Source organism: Nothobranchius furzeri, chromosome 5, assembly GCF_043380555.1.
Source record: "Nothobranchius furzeri strain GRZ-AD chromosome 5, NfurGRZ-RIMD1, whole genome shotgun sequence".
In the NCBI taxonomy this organism is placed as follows: Eukaryota; Metazoa; Chordata; class Actinopteri; order Cyprinodontiformes; family Nothobranchiidae; genus Nothobranchius; species Nothobranchius furzeri.
Genome location: NC_091745.1, coordinates 17,361,552 through 17,378,739, shown reverse-complemented (window position 1 = coordinate 17,378,739; position 17,188 = coordinate 17,361,552). Strand labels below are relative to the sequence as shown.

Below are 17,188 nucleotides of genomic sequence, written 5' to 3'. Positions count from 1 at the left end.
GTAACTCTGAAGTGCCTTTTTTCCCTCCACCTGAACCAATCCTCATGTAACCCTCTTATCTCTATTAAGGTAGCTCGACTCAGGGTTGCGAATGACCACAGTTGCCAATTCTTGTCATGTGTCTTGCCCATGTATGTCTGATCTCTGAATTGTGTGTACTGAAACTCTAATTTCCCTCTGGGATTAATAAAGTATCTTTGAATTTGATTTGATTAAATTGAGACCTAAGAGAAAATACACAAATATAGATTTGTAATTATAATATATTTTACCTCTTTACTCTAAAACGTATTTTTAATAATGCTAATGTGTTTATCTGTTGTTAACAGAGCTTCGTGTTTAACAGAGACTTGGTCACTTTAAGACTTTAACACATTACCAAATACTTTAATCTGACAGATTGTTCAGAGAACAAGACATATACATTAACATTGCACATTAATATAAAACAGTAGTGTCATAAAAGATTATATACACTGTCCAATAAAAAAGTAACTACAGTTAGTAGCCCAGTAACATGAAGAAAATAATATTTCAGTGTGTTATAAGAAACTACTGAAGCAACGGCAGTAAAAGTTCTAGTTCTATCTTTTGTTAAAGAATAAATAAAATAAGCCACATTTAAGTAAGACACTACCCTGAGAATGTTCAGTCGTTTCCCATCAGCGATTGACTGAATGTAAAGCATGAAAGTGAATGTGTGAAAAGGACGAGCACCTCCAGTCCTTCTACTTGATCCGGATCTCGAAGCAAAGACAGTTGCAGGAGTCACACTCAGGAGGCTGGCAGGTACAAGCACAGTCCATGTTGATGCACTGTGAGGAAACACACGCTCACTTAAAACGCTGGTTTACACTCTTTACCACCAGCTTTTGTCTGACGAGCAAACCTTTTTCAGATGAGCAAAAAGCAGCATAAACAAAGTTGCTTTCTAAGGTATTTAACTGCTTCAGGCCTATTTACTGCTCCCACACACATCTGGCTACATCTTTAGACAGGAGTGTCCCCTCGCTCTGCTGGGCAGGAGTAGCTGGATCAAAAGGGGACCTGGCCTTCTCGGTAATGGCTCCAACCCTTTAGAATGAGCTCCCACTGGCAGTACAGCAAGCTCCGTCTCTTCAGGTCTTTGAATCTCCTTTGAAAACCCCGTTTTACTTGCTAGCTTTCCCCCAACACCCTTGAGCCTAGTGCTGTACGATACTGCAAAATTTGGTATCGATCCGATACCAAGTAAATACTGAGGCCAGTATTGCCAATACCGATACTTTTAACTACTAGTCTAGTACCATCTAGTTTTGTGGGGTTTATTAAGATAAATAAGATCAATAAAACTTGAGTTTTCAGACAAGATTCTCATATTCATCAATCTGAGAATCTTGTCTGAAAACTCAAGTTTTATTGATTACTTAATTATTTTGTAAGTTTTCCTTTAATAAATCATGTGTACGATGATAATAAAATACAGGAAACATTTTCAGGCTAATAAAATTTTTATTAGGAAACTGAAAATGGTTTTAAAATGGTTAACAAACCCAAGATTTTTATTCTATTGGAAATCTATAAAGCTGTGTAAAAAAAATCCAAACGGCGTTCCTTTTTCGGTCTGCCATCACGCATCAGCAGTGCTCTCTGCTGCTCTGTGCTTGTCTCGTGCTGGAGCGCTGTTTTACTTGTTTTAAATGTAACGGCGGACTGCCCCGTTGACTGACATCCGTGGCGTTCCAATCACAGTGCTTTAATGGTGTTTGGGCCAATCACAGCGCTCTTTTAGCGAGGTTGGGGGGATGTCCCTGCAAACAAACATGGCTGCCGCTCGAAACGGTCCAATCACAGGTATCAGCCAGGTAAACTACAAATCAAGACAGCGGCCGGTCAGTAGTGGTCCAATCATAGAGTGCTATAGATTTCATGGACCAATCGCAACACTAAGTAGGTGGGATGTTATTGAAAAAAACAAATGTGACTAGCCGGCGGTCAGCCGCTCGTTTGAAACGGCTTTGGCATCAAGTTTGGACTATTATGACTTTAGCTTTTGTTTGAGTCAAGATCAGATAACGTTTATTTAGGAAAAGGATGTGTTTTGCATCTTCTTTGAGGGAGTTTGGTGGACTGCCTCGTTGACCGACATCTGTGGCGGTGAGTACGTTATGGCTTGCCAGGCTAGAAGAAACTGAATCGATACCATCAGGTATCTAGTAAATACTCAATTCCAATGTTAGGTCGATTCTATCGATATTTTAGATCGATCCGCCCAGCCCTACTGGATGGTTTAAATACATAAAACTCTTTGTTTTGACATTTTTGATAATTAATTTGTTGCTTTAGGAACAGAATAATTCCTGCTAATCCATAGCACAGATTGCATGAACTTCATCTGAACTAATTTACAAAGAACAAATGAGGTATTTTGGCCGACTACATGTTCAAGCCTCTGCTGCCAGAGGAACAGTGTTTTATGTTTACTTACTGATGGTGAGGAGCATGAATTCGGCAGGAAGGAGCGAATGTTTGGCAGCCGGCAGTCACACATTTCAGCCACTCTGAAGCACTGCTCAGAGATGGAGATGCCTGGACAGCAGTTGGCACACTCAAAAGAACAGTAGTCCTGTTGGGAGGAGTCAACATCGATGTGACGACACAGAAATTCGTTCTGATTTCAGTTCTGGAAAATACTTTATTAATTGCATGGGTAAAAAGTACATTTCAATGTGTTTCAATGTTTGCTATTTGAAAAATGCAAAAACACAAACAACTCACTCCACAAAGTTCTAGATAGGGATGCACCGATCAGGTTTTTTGCTGCCGATCACCGATACCGATCACAGATACCGATCACGTGGATTGGCCAGAAATTTTCTACAACATTATAATGAGTGCTACAAACTACATAATCTGGGAATAAAGGCAATGTAACCTAATCTAAAATGGTCTGATCGGTCTGCTTTGATCTATTTTGAAAACTCCGATCAAAACCGATAGGGGGGCTATCGGCCGATTGGGATCAAATGCCGATCCATCGGCGCATCCCTAGTTCTAGATAAAAACAAAACTATATTGTGCCGCTGTGTCAGATGTTAGTGTGACGTATGGGGCTCAACAAATCATATGAAGTAGAAAATTCCATTTTTATGGTAACTTTATCACCAGATTCTCTAATCTGTGCTAATTATCAGCTTTCTTTGAATTTTACAAACTGCAGCCTAAAATTCTCAGCTCTCTAACCAGAAAACCAGCCATGAGAACAAACCTTGAGGCAGTATCGGATCCAAAGCCCGAGCCCGAGGACCATCATGTAAAGACCCACAGTGATCATCAGCACTGCTGGAAGAGGGATGGCCAGGCCCCAAATTGGCAAAACCTGAACAGTGGGACAGAGACTTCAGCGCTGCAGGAGAACTCAGATCAAATATGATAACTATGTAGTTTCTCACCTGCATGCTGTGTCACTGGAGACAAATCTTTAATTGTCGCAACACTCCAGGAAATCTGACCAACAATGAGAGGCAAAACTTAGCTGTTTACAGTTTCCTTTGGTCATTGAGCTCTTTTTGTCTCTTCGCTGTATCTTTCTATTCACAATCATTTAGCCTTTAACTTTTTGTTTCCCCTAAACAACAAGTGTCGAAATAGAATGAAAACTTTTTAAATACTTCGTGACCTGTCTTTTGTTTTTCTTACGTTTTATAATTATACTTTTGATATTTTGTATAATCATACTATGATTTTGTTGAAAAAAGTTAATAGCACAAGTTAATTTAGATCAGCAAACACATGGCTGCTAGCCTAAATTTCTGCAAAGCAAATGGATCAACGTTTTAAAAAACTACATTTCATCACACTGGTGGTTCATTGTTGAATCTCGCCTGCATCTAACAGTCCATGGCTGCCTCTCTTCACTTCCTGACACTTTATTTTGTCCACTTTTTCTCTTACTGGCTCACATTGAACTTGTAACGCTACAAATCAATCAGTTTTGTGGCTGGTTTAGGTTTGTGCTTTAATAATGAGGTATTTCATCTTGGTTAGATTAACGGTAATAAAGACAACATTCCTATCAGAATTGGACGACAGCTTTAACGTTACGGTAAGAGTTTACCGTTATTACAACTAAAAAACCACTGATGGTAGCGTTTGTGTTTGAATACAGCAGCTAGGACCCGTGTTACAGCACAGCTAACAACTTACCGCTTACTGAGCTTCATTGGAATGGGAATAAAACATGTAAACTCTAGAAAGTCTGATGTGAAGTCGCATCTTCCTCCTGTCATCGTTAATCGTCGAGGATACGCAGTTTCATTCCGAGCTACGATCGCAGTGGCGGGAGCGGGAGGAGCTGCGTTGTCTGGGAGACAGACGGGTGCCCGGCAGGCCCTAAAAAGCGAAGGTGGCTTTAATGAGATCATTTAAAAATCAGAATCAGAAGGGTTTTATTACCATATGTGTGTGAGAATCACAACATTAGGAAATTGCTGCGGTACTTGGTGCAATAAAAGGAAGATAAAAATAAGAAAAAATTGGAAGTAAGAAAATAATCATGATAAAATAATAATAAAAAGTGGAAATACTTAGATCAACGGCTACTATATACAAGACAGTGTAGGTACTAATCAGAGCGGATCAGTTCAGGTCGATGGTTCAGGTCCAAATACTGCAGGATCAGGTGACTGGGACCAAGCGACTGGAGTGGGCAGCCCTAGGATTGTCGTTCATGAGTCCAACAGCAGAGGGGAAGAAACTGTTCTTGTAGCGAGAGGGTCTGGTCCGAATGGATCTGAGCCTCCTGCCAGATGGGAGCAAGTCAAAAAGACTGTGTCCAGGGTTAGACGGGTCAGCTTTGATCCGACCTCCATGCCTCAATGTCCTGGAGGTGTACAGGTCCTGTATAGAGGGGAGTTTGCAACCAATGACCTTCTCAGCAGAGCATGCAACACATTGCAGCTTCTTCTTGTCCCTGATGGTAGCTCCAGCATACCACACAGTGATTGAAGAGGCGAGGATGGACTCGATGACTGCAGCGTAGAACTGCCTCAACTATACTACTGATAGATTGAGCATCATCAACAGACCTGTTGGCTCTATAGGCAAACTGCAGGGGGTTCAGAAGGGGGACTGTGAGTCTTGAGGTGGGGGAGAACCAGGTGCTCAAATAACTTCATGACTACATATGTCAGAGCCACAGGTCTGTAGTCATTGAGTACAGTGATCCTTGGTTTCTTGGGGACAGGGACTATGGTGGAGATGTTGAAGCAGGCAAGCACATGAGATGCCTCCAGTGAGTTGAAAATTTGACAAGTGTATACTACTATAACCTAAAATAAAACTTCATATGTAAGTTTTTTATTAAGATAAAAAAACATGCCGAGATTTTGTTTGATCTTTAGCAAATGACAACTTATGTGTCATAGGTGTCTATTTCTCATAAAGAGATCAGAAAAGTCTACGTGAGCATGTGGTTTTGTGTTAAGTATTCTACTTTGTAGTACCCACATTCTGTCTGAAATGTAACATAAAATTTGATTGGAAGAATCTGACAAAAACATTTAATCAAGTCATTTAATTAAGTGATGTTTTACTAGTGTCCAGAAGTAAATATATACTTTAAACATGACATTAGGTGGAATCCAGATGCTTTCCAACTATTTGATTTCGAGACAACTAAACACATCCTCAAAGTAAAACCACCCACACAGGACAAGTTTATCAACTGCACAAGTTTTATTGAACCAAATGATGATTGCTAAACTGTCCATTTTGTTAGCATGGCTTTGACTTGTTATACTTCTGCATAACTGTTTATAAATTATTGCATCTCAGGACATATATGAGGTGTCCACAAGCATGTGTAGAATACCAGATGTGTTATGGGATCAAACCAGAAAGCTGGTCAAGCACCAGAGAAGTCAACTTGTTAAATAAATCTCAACTTTACTAACTCCTTTCCAACACCTGGTGCAACCTCATCTCACACAGTGAAATGGCTCAGCTTTCAATACAGGCTGCTTTAAATAAAGTAAAATGAACAAAAGATGCCCAAGTTAATGATTTCAAATACTTCCTACCAGCTAAAAACCCTTTCTGCACTTGAACTTAAACATCTTGCATCTCTTCCATCTGCAGTCCTTTAACTAACCAACACACTAAAACACATTTGACCCTCCAGCATCCACCTACCACCCCCATTCCCCATGACAACACTCCACTTCGTTCTATGGAGACTCATCGTTTTATTGAAACACCTTTGAGTACAAAATAAAAATGTTACATGAAAAGGCGCCTCCTTTTGTGGCACAAGGCCTAAAAATAAAATACAAAAAGCAAAACAAGTGGGACATGAAAGGAGGAAGTGTGTGTTGGAGGGTCATCACCACTCATCCCTGTTATGTAGAACTGCAGTGGTGTGTCTTTGTGAGAGCGAGCCTGCCCCCCGGTGATATAGGGGGATGGTGATGTCACAGAGTCCCATGATATTTAGAGGTAATTCACGTGTTAGCCAACAGCTGGTGGGGCTGCAAAGGGGAGAGAGGAAGGAGGAAGAAAACAGCAGCACATAGAGAAGGGGCGGGGTGCTTGACGGCCTTCCAGGAGAGAAGGGGAAAGGGCTGCTGGCAGCTTCTAAAAGCCGTGGACTTTGAGTTGCTCCTCCTTGGCCAGGTCAATCTGCAAAACAACAAGAAAACAAATCTTACTAAATCCATGCTGCTCACAACACTTTAAATCTCTCTATAAACTGCAACCTACCTCAATCAAAAACTGACAGATATTCTTTCGCTGGTCTCCCTGAAGTTGGATCACTTCACCATACTCTGGGTGCTCTATCACAGTCCCATTGCAGGCAAATTTCTGTTTTAAAAAGGTGAACCAATTGTCAAAAAGGAACATTCACCCATTTTGGAGAGGAGTTTAGGGATTGTGCTAATGCTGATCTGATCAGCTGTTACCTTTTTAAAGGCCTTGACTAGCTTCTTCTTATCATAGTCGGTCGCGATGCCCTGGACTGTGGTGAGGGTCTTCCTGCCGTTCCGCTGTTGGATTCTTATGTGGATGTAGTCCTCTGTCCCGGCTGGGAGGCGGTCATCACCCTTAGTTGCATCAGCAAAGGGGTCTGGAGGAGAGGACAGAGTTATAAAAGGAACGGATTGAGCCAATTCCACCTTCTTCGATAAGAAACGGTCGAATCAGCCCTTCTGGTGTCTTGTTGTATTTGGAGGATGAGGGGTCGTATTTCAAACGAAGTGCGCAGAAGGCCAAAAATACAAATCCGTCTAGCGACACTTATCCTTTAACAACAAACAGCAGCACAAAGATGACGCACTGAAACAAACATTTTCCTAACGAAATATAAATATATCTTTATTTGTTTCTCACACACCGCTTCTTTTAGCAAAGCTAACCGCTGTTAGCAGTACCGAGGCCTAATGGCGGATGTGAAGTGGAGGCCTCAAAATTGAGTAAAGCAGTCAGACACGCCTGACACGTTTATTACAAGCTAGGGTGTGACGTGAGACACATCTAATGAGGAAAGACAAAGTTGTAAAAAAACACTTAATCGTGCGTTAAAAGAACAAAAAGCTCGACTAGCTCTCGCCCTTCCCCCACCCCGCGTTGCGCTTTAACATCGAACAAAACCACTCACCAAAGGTTTGGAGGTTCTGGATAGCGGACATACGATAAGATTGGCTTTCCTTTCGGATAATAACTTGGTTAGCAAGCAGTTCGTCGGTTGACTTCGACTTGTTTTTTTGTATTCTTGTAGGTCTAGCCTTGTACTTAAAACTCCGACCGACTCCGCTCAGCAGCTCTCACCAAATGGAGATCTTGGAGCTCGAAAACAAGGTTTTATAGTCCCGCCCCAAAACTGACGTCGATACGTAATTGACGTAGAGCTGGCGAGTCACGCCCTGAAATGTTTAGTTCTCAACCTGTTCTCTACTTTACTGGAAAGGTGACGTCATGTTCAAAATAAAACTAAACCGTCCACGCAACGGTAAAAATGCAAAAACACAACGAATATATATTTTTTATTTCAAAGTGGTATTATAATATACTAAAATACTACAAAAAGGTTATTTTATTTTAAATTACGAGGTTGGACATTCAAGACAGCAAAAAGAGATCTATAAAAATCTGTCATTTATTACAAATTCTGGTCAGTTAACTTCCGAGTGTAGAATTTTATTCATATTATTTATTTTAAGTGAATAGGAATGGGCAGTTTGTGCCACCCCATGTAGATGCTTTGAATTATTTGAAGATCAATTACCTATTTTTGATCTATTGTAGACAGCTGTTGTGTAGAAACATAAAATATTTTAAAGATCCCTAAATTGGCATAAAGTGTTCAATATGCTGATATTAATGTCAAATACTGTGTGGACTTGCATGCCAAAAGAAATGCTTGAATTCAAACCTACATAAAGTATTCCATAAGTATACATAACTATTTAGTGTTACATCTGAACTCAGTTTTTCCAACTTCTTGAAATAATTCAATCACAAATAGTTCATATTTACTGTCTCCTAACAGCTGAAAACAGAGTAAATGAGAATTAGTTGATCCTTAAATATCTAAGACAGCTCTAATAGCAGTAGACATTTAAAAAAACATCATAGTCTTTAAACTTTATTACATTTCATTATACTCTGTGACAGTGAAATATACATATTCATTTCTTAAGACCTATAGATCAGCTGGAATATCTGCACAAGAAATTTTTCTATTTTAGTCTGAAAGGAAGGGAATTCAAGTTAAGATTCCGTCAATGCACCACTGTCATAGATTAGGCAGATGGACCTCACGGCACATCAAATGCGCAAAGACAACCTCAAAACTTCAAGTTTTCTAGTTCTGTTGGTTTTCTATTCTTATCTAACAGACAGAATAGCAAAGTTTTACCTTATTTAACAGTTTTGGCTGCTTCCTGTGTCAAAGGCGACCGACAGTAACCAAAGCTGTTAGCAAAATAAGGTAAAAACTTTGTTACTCTGTGTTTTAGACAAGAACAGAAAACCAATGGAACCTCAAAACTTACAGAAGATGACACCCTACGTGTTTTAATTGCTTCATGTCAGTTTGTAGTTTATTCCGTTAAAATGACACACGTATTTTTATAAAAACATTTTTGCAATGTAGCCAGTTATGTTTATATATTTTTGCTCATTCTGCATTTTTTGCGCTTTGCTGATTAAACCAGAGCAATGTCATACTTATACAGTATTTAGCAGAGATGACAATAAAGTTTACTTTGACTTGATTTTCCCAACCTAACCTCTCTCATCTCGAAAACTTCCTTGCCTTTCTAGACAGAAGCCAACAGCTGTTACGCCAGCAAATTACAATAGTCCAAAAATGTTATCGTGAGAAATTGTATCTGTAAAATGCCCTTTTGTTGTCGTCTGGATTATATTTAAATGCTTTGTAAAATAAGACTGAAATACAAATGAGATTAAAGTCCCATTAGTCATCATCACACACTGGGGAAATTACATCACCTCATCATCCTCGTGGGGAGTGGCGAGCTGCAGCAGTGGCTGCGCTCGGGAACTATTTGGTGGTTTTAAAATCCAGTTTTAGCTGAAATGGAGAAAACAAAATGACCCTACTAGGCCTCATGGGGCACAGATCTTAATTTTGTAGCCGCAGGTGTTTGGTTATATTTTATAAATCTCTCATAAAAATTACATATTTCCTTTTCTTACATTCTCTTCACAACTGCAGGTCTTAGGGGTGTGGGGAGCATTAGGGAATCTGTTTCTCAGGCATTCACTCCCAGTTTGCAGATGAGCTCAGTCTGTCTTCACAATACATTCACATACAGCAAATAAGTAATTACAGGTAATAGTTAATGCCGCAATACTGCAGAGCTTTAAATGTCAAGCAGGTCTGGATCTTCCATTATAGTTTCATGCCTCTTTGGTCAAATATTCAATAAAATGAAGAAAAAAGTTAATTATGATAAATCTGCTTGGTGTCCATCATCACTGTTTTCACAACAAATTATGTCTTTAGATGTTTCTTTTCCAGATTCACATGCAGTTTTTTCCAGAGCAGGCTCCTTCTGAGCCTTCCTCCATTCTCTTCCACGTAAACCTTGTTTGTTTAAACACCGCTGCACAGTAGACTTATGCACCAGCACTCCCACATCAGCCAGTCCTTCCTGTAGGTTCTTTACTGTCATGTGGGGGTTCTCTGTTGCCTTTCTACCCAGAAGATGAGCTGTTTGCTCTGAAATTTTCCTTGGTCTTCCAGATCTCGCCTTGACCTCCACAGATCCTGTTGATTTCCACTTCCTGATGACATTCCGAATGGTGGAAACTGAAAATCCAAAACGTTTTGATATCTTCTTATAGCCTTTTCCACCTTTGTAGGCATCAACAAGCTTCATTTTTAGGTCGTGGCTCAGTTCAATAGATGAGCCCATCACCGCACTGGCCAAATGAATGAACTTTTATCTGGAGGTAGAAAACACACGCTTTAATCACCAGCCATTCAACTAAAAAATATGGAATCATTTGAAAACTGGATTCATAACATTTGCTCAAAATTCCCAAAATAACAAAAATAAATAAATAAATAAATAAATAAATAAATAAATAAATAACAATTAAACAAATCCCTTAATCAGAAGATAACAAGGGAGTGAGATGTTAAAATATAATTGAACTCAAGAGTGGGACAGAAAATGTTGGTTGGTGAGATTAATCTAAAAATCTGAATGCTCAAGTCTTAAAAGGAAACATCCATGTGGACAAAGCAAGATGTAAAAGGTAACACGACTCGGGTTGCGAATGACCACAGTCACCAATTCTTGTAGAATTGTGTGTACTGAAACTCTAATTTCCCTCTGGGATTAATAAAGTATCTTTGAATTGAATTGAAAAGCATCAGGACATAAAGACTAAAAGCAACAGAACATGCAATAAATAAACCTAAATCAAAATCAAACAAAGCTAAATGAACATTTCACTTCCTTTTCCTCTATTACTGTGCTTACCTTCAGGTAAAGATTTAATCACACTTTTGAAAAATCCAAATCCTTGAGAATAACCACAATGAAATTATTTTTCAAGGATTTCAAGCACCTCTAAGAACAATGCTAAACAACCTTGACTCTATTCTATTTTTCACTTCAACAAACACTCAAATCTCTACAAGTCAATAAATTACCTCTCCTTGGGAAACCAGCGTTCGGTACTGCTGGTCAACAGTGCTGGTGTTAAAAAAAAGGCACGCTGACATGTTGTGGATGAACGCTGGAACGACAGGGCCTGATCCCATCCTGTATCAGCACAACACACAAAAGGAACACAAATCACGCCTCCTCCCGCACATGTCACATCCTGTCTTCTGGGTGTGAGTAGAGCCTCCTGGTGGTCTGCCTCTTTCTACAGTCACTGGTCGGTATGCCCAGACAACCTGTGCACAAGCGCTGCCCATTTATGTTTGTGTATCTGCCGTAGTGGCCGGTCGCCATCTTAGATGGGTCTCCATTCACCCTCAGTGCATTAATTTCTACTGAGGAATGTGCTTAGTAGTGACTGTGGAAAAAGTGATTACCCAACTAAAAATAACATGCTATTGTAACCGGATTACAGGATACAATAAGATAATTAAAAGAAAAAATAAACAAATGGGCCAATAATTAGGTTCGGGGAGAATTGGAGGTTGTTTAAGAATGACTGGAGTCACGGGTATAGCATGAAACGGTTTATATACTAAATTTTAATAATAATGGGAAATATAACACATAAAGATAACACACAAAAACAGATGAAAACAATCGACAATAGTAAAATGGTCGGTATGAGATTTGATCATATGAGTCACAAGTCAGCCGGCGTCAAGTCAAATCCCCACGCTTGGGGTGAAAGTCAGAGTCCGGTGGTGCGATTTTTTCCTACCACACCGTTGAGATTGTTCACAGAAGAGAGCAGTCTGCTCTTCAGTTACTTGAGATGTCCTGGTTCGTTCAGTGGTTAAGGCTCGCCATCTCCCTCGTCAGGAAGAAATCCAGTTCTCGTTCCAAGTGAGTGATCATAGGAGTCGGGATCAAACCCAAGGAAAAAAAAAACCCAGCCTGTAAACAACAGGACTGTTAGCAAGTTGGCATCGACCCTTCTCGTCACATCACAGCATAAAGTCTTACAGACTTAAACAAATGCTTCACTCTATTGGCATAGCCAATCATGTTTGGGTTCACAGTTCAACTAACATAACATCAATTTGATTGTCTATTAAAATAATTCTCAGTAGCTCTGGAAATATAATTACATATGACAACAATTGTTCAGCTCAATAGGCTCAGTTAGATTCTATTACTCTACACTATTCAACAAGAAATACATTCATGACAACAAGGATACATTTAGTTGTGTTTCTATACAGCATTGTGACACCTTGTATATCTGTAACACAATAAATAAATAAATAAATAAATAAAATGTTCTATAACAAAATTCAACAAAATATAAATTCTGGTCCTTTGGTCCACCTTTGTAAAATAATTCCTCCCTAATCAGTTAGCTTTTATTTATTTTTATTTATCTATTTTTTTTATTATTAAATGTTTGGTTAAGGGACGCATTGCTAATTCTATGGCGTTAGCTATAACGCCCCTGAGGACCTTGTACATCTAGGCCATACCACCATTAACTGGCGGTTTGAGCCGTTAACTCCTGGGAATCCCATATGCCCTACCGCCGTTAACTGGCGGTTTGAGCCGTTAACTCCTATATGCCCTACCACCGTTAACTGGTAGTTTGAGATGTTAACTCCTGGGATCTAACGTCTAGCAGCCCACTGCTGTCACCTCGGTTGCTGTAATTAGCTTTTTGAATTTAATAATTTACTGAATTTAATCTCATTCACTCACCAACGCGCTCCAACGGTTCCCTCCTACAGAGGATTGGTTCACTCTGTCGTCTCCACACAAATCTATAAGAATGGAATTAATTTGATAAGCTATTTAAGTTTCCTTTTTTTTTTTTTAAGTTGCATCGTTAGCTTTTTCTCTTCTTTTTTCTTTACTCACCGCGTTGGTTCCAAGTTCCTAGCTCTTATTAGAAGGAGTCAAGTCCGCCTCTCCCTCTATCTATGCGGCACCCAAATCAGGGTTCTTCACGGCCTCGACCGTTGTTTTTTTTTTCTCTCTCTCTCTCTCTCTAACCGCTCAGTCTTTGCTTTCTGTATCTGCGTGCTGCACAGCCGTTTGTCTCTCCTCTCGCTCAGCTGCGTCGCACGGTTTTATTTCGCGGAGGCGGGACTTATTTCTCTCAGCCAATGAAATTTCAGATTCCCACCTGGACCAATAGTATACAGCTTTCCTCTTCTGTTTCTGTTAGGGATGTTCAAGATTCTTGTTTTAACCGATGTTTAATATTAAACTCGTTATTTTAGTTATTCACCCTTCCAATAATTCATTATGAAATTATCTATTAGTTAATTAGATATCTATTAATTAGTATTGTTAATTTCCTTAATTTATATTTTATATTTTATCTAAATTGAGGATGGATCATATTAGTAAGCCAATTAGTTAATACCTCATTAAGGTTCTAGCTTCTGGGTTACATCCTCCCCCATTAAATATCATGCACGTCCCTGTGCATTGTTTCTACGGGGTACACAACTTCTTGAGTAAGAGAGTCAATAAAAGCTTTATTAAGTCCTTGGAAAAGGGACCTAACTACGGTCACTAGTGGATTGCCCAATTGAGAGTAAGTTAGTCTTTGAGGAGGCTGACTACTTCGTTCAGATCTCCTGACATACATCTCTGGTTGCACAGTATCATGCTCATCCGTTTCGGTTTGATTCTCAACTGAGACAGGACGAAGTGAGCTCTCTGTTTCCGACAGAGCTGATGAGCTATTCTCTAAGACTTTGGTCTTTTCAGATGTATGTGTCTGATCGTGTATGATGGGTTCAAAACTTACATCACGTTGCTGCGACTTTAGGACACCATCCAATTGAGGTAGGTTTGTGTTAGTTTCATCCCCCGTTTCTACGTCAGGTAAGTATACTTCGTTTTTTTTCGTTTTTTCAGGTAAGTATGTTGCTGCTTCTTTCACTCTTTCAGGTAAGAATGTCGCAGTTTCACTCATTCTGTCAGGTAAGAATGTTTCGGTGTTGATGCCTTTGTCAAGTAAGGACAATTCAGCATTTTCATTACCAGCTAAGGTTGGTTCCTTGCGATCCCCTGTGTGTAAGGATAGTGTGTTTTGTTGTTGAATATTATTTACCGGTCCTGAATCTGCTATGAGTTCCCTATTTGGCAAGGTGACCGCTATTTGATAGGATGGTCGGTTTAGCACTTGTGGAAGATCAGAGTAATAAAACTCATCTACCTCTTCGTCAAGTGGCTCATCTGGGTCAGGTTCTAAGGCTGAACTCTGTCTTGTATGAGGTCTGCTAGGTTTCGTAACGCGTTCTGTTTCATTTTCTAATGAAGAGAGAAAACCACAAGGCAGTAAAAGATCTCTGTGGAGTGTTCTGTTGGGTCCTTCTCCGTTCTCTGGTTTTACAGTGTATACTGGCAAGTTTTCCATCTGTTTGAGAACTATATACACTGTTTGCTCCCATTTGTCTGCTAATTTATGCTTTTCTCTTAAGCGAAGATTTCGGACTAAAACACGATCTCCCACACCTAGTGTGGACTCACGAATGTTTCTGTCGAACCGTTCTTTGTTCTTCCTCGCTGTTTTTTGAGAGTTTTTTATGACAATGTCATAACTCTGTTCCAGATGACTCTTCAGTTCTTTAACATACTGAGAATGAGTTATAGAGGGCTTGTTCAAATGCGGTAACCCAAAGGCAATATCTATAGGCAACCGAGGCTGCCTACCGAACATTAGCTCGTAGGGAGAGTATCCCGTCACGTCATTTTTTGTACAATTGTACGAGTGAGTAAGTGGTTTTACAAAATCGCGCCAGTGATGTTTCTCAGTGGCTTGTAAAGTTCCCAACATGCTGAGTAATGTACGATTGTACCGTTCAACGGGGTTGCCACGAGGGTGATAAGGGCTCGTTCTGACTTTACGGATACCAAGTAAAGAACAAAGTTCCTTGATTGTACGTGATTCGAAATCCCGTCCCTGATCACTATGAAGACGCTCAGGAAACCCGTAGTGGACTAAAAAATGTTCCCACAGGTTCTTCGCGACGGTGGTGGCTTTCTGATCTTTGGTTGGGATGGACACTGCATACTTTGTAAAATGGTCTGTAATCACTAAGACATCTTTAGTGTTCTTACTGTCTGGTTCTATGGAGAGAAAATCCATGCAAACTAACTCCATAGGTCTGGTGGTGGTAATACTCACCATTGGAGCAGCTTTGTCAGGGAGGGCCTTCCGACGGATACATCTTTCGCAAGTTTTAACTTTGATTTCGATATCACTAGCCATTCTTGGCCAGTAAAAACGGGACCGAATGAGATCTGTCGTACGTTCAACCCCAAGATGCCCCATATCATCATGTAGGCTTTGCATGACTGTTGAACGTAATGAATCAGGCAAGACTAACTGCAATGATGTCTCTGGTCCTAATTGGCGTCTCCGGTACAGTAAATCATTTTGAAACTCAAACCGTTTCCACTCTCTCAAAAGGTTAAGAACCACCGGGGGTTCTGCAATAGTATCAGTTGGCGGTTTATTGTCAGTCATAAGCAGCTGAATGACTCGGCCAATGGTTGGATCTTTCCTCTGCAAGGAGACAAGGTCAGCATGGTTATACTTGGGCACAGCAAAGAAACTGTCACTATTGTCTTCCAACTGGAATAGGTCTGGAATGGCCGCTGCAGACATGGCAAGTGACTGAACTAAACCACAAGGAGAATCAGCCTCATCCAAGACCATGTGCTTTTGGCATGTTGCCTTCACTGCTTCGGCTTGAAGTTGAAGCTCGACTTCTTTGACAGAGGATGAAAGATGAGATCGGAACTCATCTAGTCGTTGGCATTCCTCAGTGAATTTTGAGTTGTCTTCAGGTTTATCATGCAGCCTCCTAGACAGGCCATCCGCGTCAACGTTCTGTGTACCTGCACGGTATCTGATGTCAAAATTATAGGTGGACAACGCAGCTAGCCAACGATAGCTCGTTGCATCGAGTTTTGCCGTTGTTAAGAGGTAAGTTAACGGATTATTATCAGTAATGACAGTGAATGTGTTCCCATACAAATAGTCATGAAACTTATCTGTTATGGCCCACTTTAAGGCTAGAAACTCCAACTTGTGCGCAGGGTACCTAGTTTCACTAGAGCTTAAACCGCGACTTGCATAAGCGATTACCTGTGTGACACCGTTTTGCACTTGGTATAGCGCTGCACCCAGTCCGGTCGTACTAGCATCTGTGTGTACTAGATATGGGAGTTTTGCGTCAGCGTAGCCAAGAACTGGCGAAGTGGTAAGTTTTTCAATAATAGTTTGAAAGGACTTCTCACAGTCTTGGCTCCAACGATTCCCAAAGGGTTCTTTGGGGTTCAAGTACTTTGATCTACATGGTGGTGTTTTAAAGTTTTTCCGTTTGGGTGGATAACCAGCCGTGAGAGATGTTAGTGGCTTGACAATATTTGAGTAATCTTTAACGAAGCGTCGGTAATAACCGGTAAATCCTAAGAAAGATTGGAGTTCCTTCAAAGTCTGAGGCTTCGGCCATGTTTTGAGTGCTTCCACCTTATCTGGATCGGTTTTTATGCCATCTCGAGATACTATATGTCCAAGATAACGCACAGATGTCTGGAAAAAACGACACTTATCTGGTGATAGCTTGAGTCCGTATTCTCTAAGCCGTTCAAGAACGTGAGAAAGTCTGGTTTCGTGTTCTTCCAAGGAGTTGGAAAAGACGATCAAGTCGTCTAGGAAAACTAACACTTCCTTCAGATTAATGTCCTTCATACACTTTTCCATAACCCGTTGGAAAGTGCTTGGAGCATTTGTTATTCCTTGTGGCATACGGTTAAATTCATAAAACCCAAACGGGCAAACAAAAGCAGTTTTAGGTTTATCCTTTTCACACATCTCTATTTGATAGTAACCTGACTTGAGGTCCATCACAGAAAACCACTGTGATCCAGCGAGAGCAGAAAAGGACTCCTCCAAGTTAGGCAGGGCATATGCGTCGCGAATGGTTTGCAGATTAAGCTTTCTATAGTCTATACATAGACGTACCTCACCATTCTTTTTCCGAACCACCACTATT

The 17,188-nt window shown here is 40.3% G+C and overlaps 2 protein-coding genes across 2 annotated transcripts; both read right to left on the bottom strand.

The window, feature by feature from the left end:
- Window positions 1-358: 358 nt before the first annotated feature.
- On the bottom strand, window positions 359-4,340 carry si:ch211-198p11.6 (uncharacterized). Its single transcript, XM_015976256.3, has 5 exons — window positions 4,186-4,340; window positions 3,432-3,486; window positions 3,248-3,358; window positions 2,468-2,605; window positions 359-815 (listed from the first exon to the last, which is right to left on the bottom strand). The coding sequence occupies exons 2-5, from the start codon at window positions 3,435-3,437 to the stop codon at window positions 729-731; spliced, it is 342 nt and encodes a 113-aa protein (XP_015831742.1). The 5' UTR covers window positions 3,438-3,486; window positions 4,186-4,340; the 3' UTR covers window positions 359-728.
- A 1,864-nt stretch (window positions 4,341-6,204) lies between these two features.
- eif1 (eukaryotic translation initiation factor 1) lies at window positions 6,205-7,849 on the bottom strand. Its single transcript, XM_015976246.3, has 4 exons — window positions 7,634-7,849; window positions 6,939-7,102; window positions 6,739-6,840; window positions 6,205-6,657 (listed from the first exon to the last, which is right to left on the bottom strand). Exons 1-4 carry the CDS (start codon window positions 7,662-7,664, stop codon window positions 6,613-6,615), a joined length of 342 nt encoding a protein of 113 aa, XP_015831732.1. The 5' UTR covers window positions 7,665-7,849; the 3' UTR covers window positions 6,205-6,612.
- Between the last annotated feature and the right edge of the window lie 9,339 nt (window positions 7,850-17,188).

Excerpts from the sequence above, each read along its gene's own strand:
- eif1 (XM_015976246.3), bottom strand. The coding sequence starts at position 7,664 with ATGTCCGCTATCCAGAACCTCCAAACCTTTG. Across the intron at positions 7,103-7,633 it reads CCAGAACCTCCAAACCTTTG|ACCCCTTTGCTGATGCAACT; the intron begins GTGAGTGGTTTT and ends CCTCTCCTCCAG. Across the intron at positions 6,658-6,738 it reads TCTGTCAGTTTTTGATTGAG|ATTGACCTGGCCAAGGAGGA; the intron begins GTAGGTTGCAGT and ends GTTGTTTTGCAG.
- si:ch211-198p11.6 (XM_015976256.3), bottom strand. Across the intron at positions 2,606-3,247 it reads GGATCCGATACTGCCTCAAG|GACTACTGTTCTTTTGAGTG; the intron begins GTTTGTTCTCAT and ends TCCTCCCAACAG. Across the intron at positions 816-2,467 it reads ATTCATGCTCCTCACCATCA|TGCATCAACATGGACTGTGC; the intron begins GTAAGTAAACAT and ends GTTTCCTCACAG.